The 10,000-nt window shown below is 39.2% G+C and overlaps 1 protein-coding gene across 2 annotated transcripts in view; it reads left to right on the top strand.

The window, feature by feature from the left end:
- The first annotated feature begins 1,562 nt into the window (after positions 1-1,562).
- The window catches only part of LOC138025947 (putative serine protease K12H4.7), a 19,458-nt gene continuing 11,020 nt past the window's right edge, over positions 1,563-10,000 (top strand). For both annotated transcript variants that reach the window (XR_011127202.1, XM_068873087.1), the window contains exons 1-4: positions 1,563-2,018; positions 2,938-3,122; positions 5,927-6,110; positions 6,518-6,632. Coding sequence is in view for 1 of the 2 variants with exons in the window: in XM_068873087.1 (XP_068729188.1) it covers positions 1,612-2,018; positions 2,938-3,122; positions 5,927-6,110; positions 6,518-6,632 (891 nt within the window). In the remaining variant the exon portion in view is untranslated. The remainder of the gene's footprint in view (positions 2,019-2,937; positions 3,123-5,926; positions 6,111-6,517; positions 6,633-10,000) is intronic.

Below are 10,000 nucleotides of genomic sequence, written 5' to 3' on the forward strand. Positions count from 1 at the left end.
TGTGAATATTGCAACAAAGCAGCTTTCGAAGGCGGCGCTTTATCGCAAGAGTGGCCACCGCTTCAACCGTTGATAACGAACTGATCCTTACCGGGGTGACAGACAGTCGTTTGTCAACCGCAAATTTCTTTTGTCGAATAGCGCGAAGTCTAAGCACCCATTTTAAAACGGTTAGCTCTCCGTAACTGTATGACTCGCATGTTGACTCGCATGGCTCACAATGTTGGCTCGTGTGACTCGCAGCCATGGCTTGATGGCTCGATGGCTCGCATTCATGGCTCGCACATTCTCCTAACTCCTTCCCATACAAATCCTTATACCGTTTTTTAGATGTTCGAAAATCCTAGGACAGGCAGGCAAGCAAGAAATTATACAACAAATGTTCCGAAAATTCTAGATCTCAAATCGTCTTCCGAACAGATATTTTCCGAAAATTGCCGTTCGGTGCCCCCGTGTGATAGGTTTCTACCATTTCCAATGCCTCTGGTACTCCGCTTGCCGGCCCTTCGAAGCTTCGCTAAAATAAAAAATGAAACAACTCTTCTTAAAACATCTAAGATTTCGAAGTAAGATATTTCACAACCGTACTTTTAAAAGATGACAACTTTCTTAATAAATGATAAGATCTGAGAGGTTAGAAAGATTTGGCATCTGCAGGCATCAACACCAGAAAAAAAAAAAAAAAAAGAACAAAAAAATATTTATATATAGAAAGTTAAAAGAGAAGCGAGGACGGACAACTTCTGGCGTAAAAAAAAGTTTAAAATTTTAAAACTTTAGTAGAATTTTTCAGTCAAAGACCTTCGGTTATCCCAACTTTTGAATAAAAACGAAACTTAAATAAGATGTAGGTGCTAGCAATTTCGTATTTACAAGTGACAAAAAAGTATAAGAGTACAAAAAAAGAAGAACAAAAAGTGGTGCTAATTAGTGACGACAAAAAAGCTAAATTAACGAAGCAAAAAATACTGAAGGAACCGAAATAATGACACTAAAGAAAACAATTAACAAAGGATGAAAGATAAAAACTAAAAGTAAAATATGGCTGAAGAGCACGTATTAGGCACAAAAGTCTGAAGAAAGGCAAGGGTATTGTGTAACAAAATCCCCAAACAAGGCCCCTAAAGGGGATGTTAATCATAATAAGCCACCCGGGCAGGGCCTTTGAGTTCCCTAACACCTAAAGGGCTGACAAATCCAAGAAAAGGGCCTTTGAATGATTGATCATGTAGGCACGTACACTATGGAAAAGGGAACTAATTATCACAAACTCTGTTTTTTGAATGAAATTCCTTCCTTTTATTTAAGCCGTGGGAGAGAACAGCTGAGCACTCCAATAAGCCTCTTTAGTAATTAAAAGCCTATCGATTTTTTCGGAGTTGTTAGAGGCCTGTACCTGATCAATGCATTGAAATGTCTCAAAGAAAAAAGAAAAAGTCATTTGGGGTATATATCAAAGAAAAAAGAAAAAAGAAATGAAATGAAATGGACTAAAATGAAATGAAACAGAGCACCGCATTATTTACGAATTTCCGTGACTCACACGTGACGTGTCACGCGTTCTTGAAACAAGTCATTTCCTCCTGGGGTTAAGAGCTTTCATTTGCAACCATGTCGGTGTTTAAATTGTTGATTCATGTAGTAATTATTTTACTTGTTTTCACGAATGTCTCTATTGCTTCCCTTCATTTTCTACGTGGCAGACCGCGAGGAGGAATGCTCGGAGCTCCTGAAGTCAACAGCAATGTTGCTAACAAAAATCTACCTGAAGCTCAATGGTTTACTCAAAGACTTGACCACTTCGATGACTCAAATACCCATACGTGGCAACAAAGATACTTTTATAACGACAGTTTTTACAATAACTTTGATGGTCCTGTTTTTGTTATGATTGGAGGTGAAGGCGAAGCTAACCCAATATGGCTGACAGTAGGTGATATGATGAAGAATGCTCAAGTATTCGGAGCGTTTACTTTTCTCTTAGAGCATCGATTTTATGGGAAAAGTCGACCAACGAGGTAGGAAAAACAAGCGGTTGATCGGATGGGTTTGTTGTTTGTATTTTATGAAAATAAGAAATATTTGAGTATGAAACAGAAAGGTTTGTTATGCAGATCCGGTACCGCTTCTCTTCTCTCCTCAGCATAACAGCGAGCCTTGGAGGTTGCTGGGGGCAGGGCCGTACAGTACCGGAACTTGTAGTGTGGTGGGAACTTGATATGAATTATACATACAACTCTGTCCAACTTTTTCTTTGCTAAAACAGCGTCTCGAATCCCCCGCCCCCTCCCCCAACCCTCACTTCAGGCATAAGGCATTTTGTTGCTGCTCCCTGCACATGGGTATTTGGTAGGAATGCTGGATTCTTTTGGTTGTAGCAGTTCATAGCAAGGGTTATATAGACTTAAAGCATCTATTTTAAGATGGTTGACTTTCAATTGGTGGGATGCTTATTGCTAGATACTACCTAGTAATTGCTATATCACTTCCTTGGAGTAAAGTATTTCATTGTTTTGACTTTTTTGCCATCTTTGTTCAGGTCATGTATTGTTTTGAATTACAATGAATTGCAAGTAATATTGTTATGCTTAGATTTAACTCATCATCATAACTCCGCGAAGACCAAAATGCAAAAGTAAAAGAATATATATGTACTGTGGTAACTCCTAGAATAAAAGGGAAAAAAATACCTGTTGCCTCATATTATTGCCTTGTAAATTACCTATTATGGATTTAGCTCAAGTTACATTTAGCTGCATTTAGCAAGACTTTGTCTGTAATGGTTAACACTTAGTGTACTTGAGATTGTGCAAACTGTCTTTGACTCTTTGAATTTGAGTGTAGAAGAGAATTATTAAAATTTACATGTACTGTATGTTGACAAAACCTTACAAAAACAATTTTCTTATAATCTGTATGCTATTGATTCTTCGTTAGTGATATGAGTGATGCAAGCCTCAGGTATCTGAACAGTGAGCAAGCCATAGCTGACCTTGCAGTCTTCCGTGTTGTCATGTCCAAGAAGTTCAACTTAACATCAAACAAGTGGATTTCATTTGGTGGCTCTTATTCTGGTTCTTTGTCTGCTTGGTTTAGGCTGAAATACCCTCATTTAGTGGATGGTTTGTAGATCTTCAAAGTCTCCACTACTCCTAATCAATTAATCACTGACACTCACTCACTCAATCAATCACTCACTCACTCACTCCACTCACTCACTCCACTCACTCACTCACTCACTTATTCTAGTAGATATCATCACCTTTATTGTAACGAGACCGATACCTCCCTTTGGAGAGTAAGGCGCAATAAAGATTTACTGTTTACTGTTTACTCACTCACTCACTCCCTTTGGAGAGTAAGGCGCAATAAAGATTTACTGTTTACTGTTTACTGTTTACTCACTCACTCACTCACTCAAGTAGATATCATCACCTTTATTGTAACGAGACCGATACCTCCCTTTGGAGAGTAAGGCGCAATAAAGATTTACTGTTTACTGTTTACTGTTTACTCACTCACTCACTCACTCACTCATCCTTAGCAAAAAAGCTTATAAAGTTCTTGCGACAGTGAAACGATTGTTCTCCAATTCGGATACGACCACAATTACAATTAAGAATAAGCTTTTTGATGCCCTTGTCAAACCTATACTACTATATGGATGCGAAATATGGGGACCGGAGCTATTATCATATAAGACCCATTTTGACAAAAGCACTATCGAACAAGTCCATATCAAGTTCTGTAAACAAACACTAAATACCCCATGGTACACAGAGAACATTGCCTGTAGGGCAGAACTTGGACGGTACCCTTTAAGTATAGACATAAAAGCTTCAATATTTAGTTACTCGCTTAGATTGCAGCATAAAACAGTCAACCCTCTATTAGAGGAAGCCTTTCATCACGCAAAAAGTCACAGCCAATTTTTTGATGTATTAAATAATGACGAAACTGTACGAATGCACTCTACAGGCAATACATCAAGCCAACTACACATTAAGAATGCTCGTTCCTCCATAAAGAAACAGCTTAAAAAGGACTACATTCGAAATTGGCTGAAGGCTCGCAACAACACTTCCGAAGGCTCTAGAGAGAAATTTACACACAAAGAAGTCAAATTCGACTACCAATTGGAAGACTATCTCAAAACTATCAGAAACCCAGCACATAGAATAAGTATGACAAAATTGCGTCTGGGGGTTCATAGCTTGCGAATACAGACTGGGAAATACGAAAATAGAGGTGCACCAATCCCAGTAGATGGAAGAACGTGTTTAGTCTGCAATAGAGGCTATATAGAAGATGAGCGGCACTTCTTGATGTATTGCCCAGGGTACGATAACATTAGAAATGAGCTCCATTCTCTCCTTTCAACACACGATGTTGTTTTCAAAAGCCTTAATGATGAGGATAAAATACGGTATTTACTTACCCTAGAAAACGAAAGCACTTCAAAGATAATAGGTAAATACACATATTTAATGTTTCAGAAGAGAAAAGACTTCCTAAATGCAAAATAATTAAAATAATAATTTTATACCAATTGTATTACAAGTAATTGTATGATCTTTTTAGTTAATTAGTTATTCTAGTAGATATCATCACCTTTATTGTAACGAGACCGATACCTCCCTTTGGAGAGTAAGGCGCAATAAAGATTTACTATTTACTATTTACTCACTCACTCACTCACTCACTCACTCACTCACTCACTCACTCACTCACTCACTCACTCACTCACTCACTCACTCACTCACTCACTCAATCACTCACTCACTCACTTTGTCTGCTTGGTTCAGGCTGAAATACCCTCATTTAGTGGATGGTTTGTAGATCTTCAAAGTCTCCACTACTCCTAATCAATTAATCACTGACACTCACTCACTCACTCACTCACTCAATCAAATTTATTCAGGTATTTAAACAACGATCAGTGAATAGTTATTTTTATGAAAAGCAATTCTTGTAATCAAGATGAACACAGGATTGGCAGGAATCAATTTATTTGCAGCTCACTAGCTCAGTTGTATTTTAAATGGAGCTGGTTTTGTTGATTAGTATTAAAAAAAAAAAACCTGTTTTTGCCACCCTGTTTTTGGTACACTTGAGACCAAAAGTCCTTGATTGAATTTAATTTCATTGGTCATTGCATTGCCAACCCAGGTTTTCTAATGGTTAATGCAGTAATAAGTGATTAAAAAAATAATAATTAATAGCCCCTTTTGGAAAATACCATAATACTCTTTGTTTGTCCTCCCAAAATTTTGCATAAGCATTGTTTTTGTTTTCTCTTGGGACCATTGTAAGTCCCAAGAGAAACTGGAAACAATGCTTATGCAAAATTTGGGGGAACAAACAAAGAGTGTTATGGTATTTTCCGAAGTGGCCTATTAAAAGAACATGGTCGGCCACTACACTGGTGACTATGCCCTTTCCCCTTTTGAACAGGGATTGGGTTCTTTTTGTTCCATAGAGTTGTTACTACTAGTGAGGGTTATTTGACAAGGCCTACACCTCATAGCTCTCTTCCTAGAAGACCTAAAAATGAAACCATTCTTGGACTTCATTACAAAGCCAGAACTGAGACCCTTAGTGTTGGGCGTAGCTCAGTCAGTTAGTGTGCAACCTTCTGAGTCGGAGGTCACTAGTCTGATCCTTGTCTCATTCTTTTGACGTCTGTTTTGACTTTCCTCTGATCCATGTGGCTGTAGCTTTGAATATCTGTAAAATGGAGCATTGACGAAGGCTGGCACGTGAATACCCCTTGTAAAATAAGGACCTTTACCTTTACCTTTGCCTTTATCACATTCAACTATTGGGTTCTTCCAATAGTTAAAATAGTTATACTGTATTATTACTGTAATAATAATTTCTTTCCAAGATGTTGTCACTTGACTTCACGTATATCTTGAATGCTTAGCTGCTGTTGCGACAAGTGCCCCAGTCTTTGCCAAGCTTAACTTCCAAGAGTATATGGATGTGGTAACTGCATCACTTGGAACAACTGGACCAGACTGCACTAAGAATGTGGCTAATGCTACAGATAGATTACACTCCTTACTGTCCTCACAAGAAGGAGCAGACCAGCTGACAGAATTGTTTTTGTGAGTGCTTCACTCCTGTACATGTACAAAAATAGTTCTATTCTGATAACTATTGACATCAAATCGTTGAATTCGTCCAGTATTCAAATCTGTAAATTCACTTACCGGTAATATCTTTCATGAACATTATTTACATCACCCGCAACATACATACTGACCTCTCCCCATTAGAGTCAATGATCATTGACTCGCCTCCTGCTACTTTGTAGTCTCTATTTTATTGAAGATAGAAAACCCCCTTCCCCCTCCTCCCCCGCAAATGTAAGTAGTCAATTTTAAAGGACATGTGCGTAGCCATCCATCAATCATTCATTTGCATAATTTTCATGCATCTCACCTGCCTTGAATAATCCCATTCTCAGTTGTTATTATTAAAATGCATCAATTTTTTGTTCTACTTGTAACAGGCTTTGTGAACCACTTGATAAAGACAATGTTGATGACGTGGCAACTTTTGCAATGGACCTATCAGGCAACTTTGCCGGTGTTGTGCAGTATAATAAAGATAACAGAGCATTTGAGGTACAGCATTTATGTATTTCACTCTTATCATTGTTTATCATCATCATCAGCATCTATGTTTTCCCAGATATTGGAGTTTAATAGGTTGTGCTTGAAACTTTACGTGTGCACTTCCAATACTGGTAATAACAATTGTGGAAGGATTATACATGTAGCTTTACCCGATGATACTGAACACACCAGCAACACCGTTTGCCAACACATTCGATATGGTGGGTGCAAGAAAGCAATAACGGAGCAAGCCAATTGGAACAGAAAGCCATCTTTCTTGCAACAAGTTCCTTTCATTTTCTTTTCGGAAGAGTTATTTAGTTGTCGCTGCATAAAACAATCTATTAGGGTAGCAAACGATGGAAAATACGTTTTACAATTACAGTTGTTTTTGTCCATAATTTCGACTTGAAGTATATATGTAAATAATCTTAAGATTAGGCAAGAATTTAATTTTTTTTATTATTTAAAAAAACCCTAACGTTTTCGACGCTTACAGTAGGTCATCTTCACGTTTAAAGAGGTCATCCGCTCTCTCAGCGATGAGTGTATAACCACAAAAGCGATCTCCTCCACAGACCACATGTGGTCTATGAGTGTTTTTCTTTTTGAGTTTGAAAAGGCTTCTCATTTGTCTTGTTTGGTAGAGGACAATGAAAATGGAATTAAAGCCCATAAAAATGTTGAGTTTGGAAATAAAAGTTTTGGCGAATCTTTTATTTTTGTTGCCGTTTTAAGGAGCTTAATGAGAATCTTTTTGCACTCTTCAAAGAGGATTTCTGGAATCAAGCTATCATCTTTGCGTGGGACTTCCACATAAACTGTTCACTGTATGAAAGGTTTTAAGGACCCAAGAATAGAAACCTAGTTTAAACAAATTCCTTGTCACGAAGCGAAATTGTTCCCATTGGGAGGTGCTGAAAAGCTATGAAACTTCAAATTAGCGAAAGACCTTGAATGACCATAGCGTCGTTTTTGTTGTTATTTTTTTTTCATACAAAAAAATTAACTTTTTTCTCAATACTTTTTGTCTTGTCAATAAGAATTTTGAATTTATTGTGTATGCGAAGGTTTTTAAATTTTATTTTTGCCTTGCAAATTTCCCGGGTGCTGGCATCTTGACTAATTGTGACTTGTTGCTGTTGTCCTGTTGTATTAAAGCTTTTTTGAGTCAGAACGATGGCGGACCCCACGGCGTACTGAGTTGCCCCGTACGTTCCTGGGGCGGTCAGACTTTGAGTCAAGCGTGGACTTCGGTTGCACATGTTTGGTCGTTCCCAAACGTCTGACGTTTTTCAGGGCTAAGAGTTTAGATCAGGTAAGGGCTCGGCGTAAGCTGGTCGTAAGACGTTCTTTGCTGGTTTGTGTTTGCAGAATTAAATTTTGACAGTAACATATTATATTTCCTTTTGCATCGCCCAGAATGACATATCCGGGACTTTAATGAAGCGCTCGCGCGGAAACTTGCCCAAAATGCAGCTACCACCGCTCACGTTAGGCCTTTTTTTCGGCTGTTTTTGGTGCTTTACAATAGTTAGCATATGGCTTTTGAAGATGAGACCTTTAAGATGGGAATGACATATTTTCTGTCTTTTCACTAGCTGTGGAACCACTTGGAAATTTTATTTGAAAATGGCCTATTTTCGGGCATTTTTAGCATGGGGGAAATATTCATAGCTATATTTTTCCTTGAAATACCGCTCTTTCAAAAAGTTAGCATATGGCTTTCTTTCCATGTCATGTAAAGAAGTTCCCTTACAATTTTCAGAGGAAAAGAATGATCTGAAGTACTTGGAAGATTAAACTTTATATCTGTCCTCCTGACCTTCTGACTGCTTGGTCATTTGCATAACAAAACAATCGGCGGTCTTTGAATTTCCCACCAGGACGGTAATATATTCAAACTCCTCTGATTTTGACAAAAACAATGGCACTTCCGCCATGTCAATTTTCTTTGTTAGAGGCGCAAGCACATAACAGAAAACCAATATCTGTAACATTTACGATATGTTGCGAAGATTGAAGGTAACTCAAACCAGTTTTTCGAAGAAGGCGATAAGATCTTCATTTAAATGTTCGGCTGGTTCTCGCTTAACGTATATGTCACATATTATGTCACATCGGATTTGGACCCCCCGGTCCAGATCCGCTAGCGGTTTTGGACCCCCCGGTCTAGATCCGCTAAGCAGATATGGACCCCCTTTCGCGGATTTGGACCCCCTGAAAATATGCGGTCTTCAAGTTCTGACGGGGGAAAGGTTCAAAACGTTCGTTTTCTAAACAGCGAATCAAATGCTGGCGCATTCCGCTCTGGCAATAGGCAATTTCCGACGGGTCATTTCCATTTGCAAGGTCACAAGCGAAGGCAAGGGCAAAGAGACCACAATCGACTCCTCCCCGCTGGATTTGCGCTGGAGGCAGTTCAACTTCAAGTTTCTTGTAGCATTCGCTCAACTGAACTTTCATCGATCAGGTCTCGTGAAGCCGCACCGTCGTACACCCGCACATAACCACCCACCGATGAAGAGCAGACCCAGTGATTTTTACCAGTGAAGTGGACTTGGACAGATTCTTCAGCAACAGAAGCGAACGGTGTTCGACGCAGCAAGGTATCCTTTCAACCACCTTATTAAAAAATAACACGACAATTCTACGAGCTCCAAGTGCGTTATTTAAGCTTCTGTCAAGAAGGAGTTAAAATTCACATCTTAGATCTACGTACTTTACGAAATGCCGCCGCGAATTCTTTAAACAACAAATTAACTGATTTAAGTCTTTTCCCCAATTTCCCCGATCTAGCGGATCTGGACCGGGGGGTCCAAATTTGCGAAGGGGGACTAAATCCGCTAGCGGATTTAGTCCCCCGGGGGTCCAAATACGCTAGCGGATTTGTACCGAGGGGTCCAAATCCGCTAGCGGATTTGTACCGGGGGTCCAAATCTAGGGGGGTCTAAATTCCCTGGGACACCGGTTTGAATAGGTTGCGGGGCGTAATTAGCAGCCATTGCCGGGTATTCTAGAATCGCACCAACACAAGCGCAATTTTCACCCTAGGATCAGTACAACCAAAGTTACAAAAAATATCTTCAGCTCACGAAATGCAGCCCGTTGACCGGGAACTCTCTTTAGAGCTCGAAGAATCCCCGGTCAACCCCGCATTTATTCAAATGCTTATCCCGTCACTTAATAGTTGCAATCAATACTCTTATTTGGAAATCAACGGGAACTACTTTGGAAATTTCGAGTATTTAGACTGGATCCTCTACTGCTCTTTAACGCTCAACAAAAAGACTTGTCACCGTTTGATCATATTCTGAGCTCTAGTTCAATGATCTGACAACCGTTGCAAACAGTAAGATAGCTTGATTTTAGTGACT

This window comes from Montipora capricornis, chromosome 12 (assembly GCF_036669925.1).
Source record: "Montipora capricornis isolate CH-2021 chromosome 12, ASM3666992v2, whole genome shotgun sequence".
NCBI classification, from domain to species: domain Eukaryota; kingdom Metazoa; phylum Cnidaria; class Anthozoa; order Scleractinia; family Acroporidae; genus Montipora; species Montipora capricornis.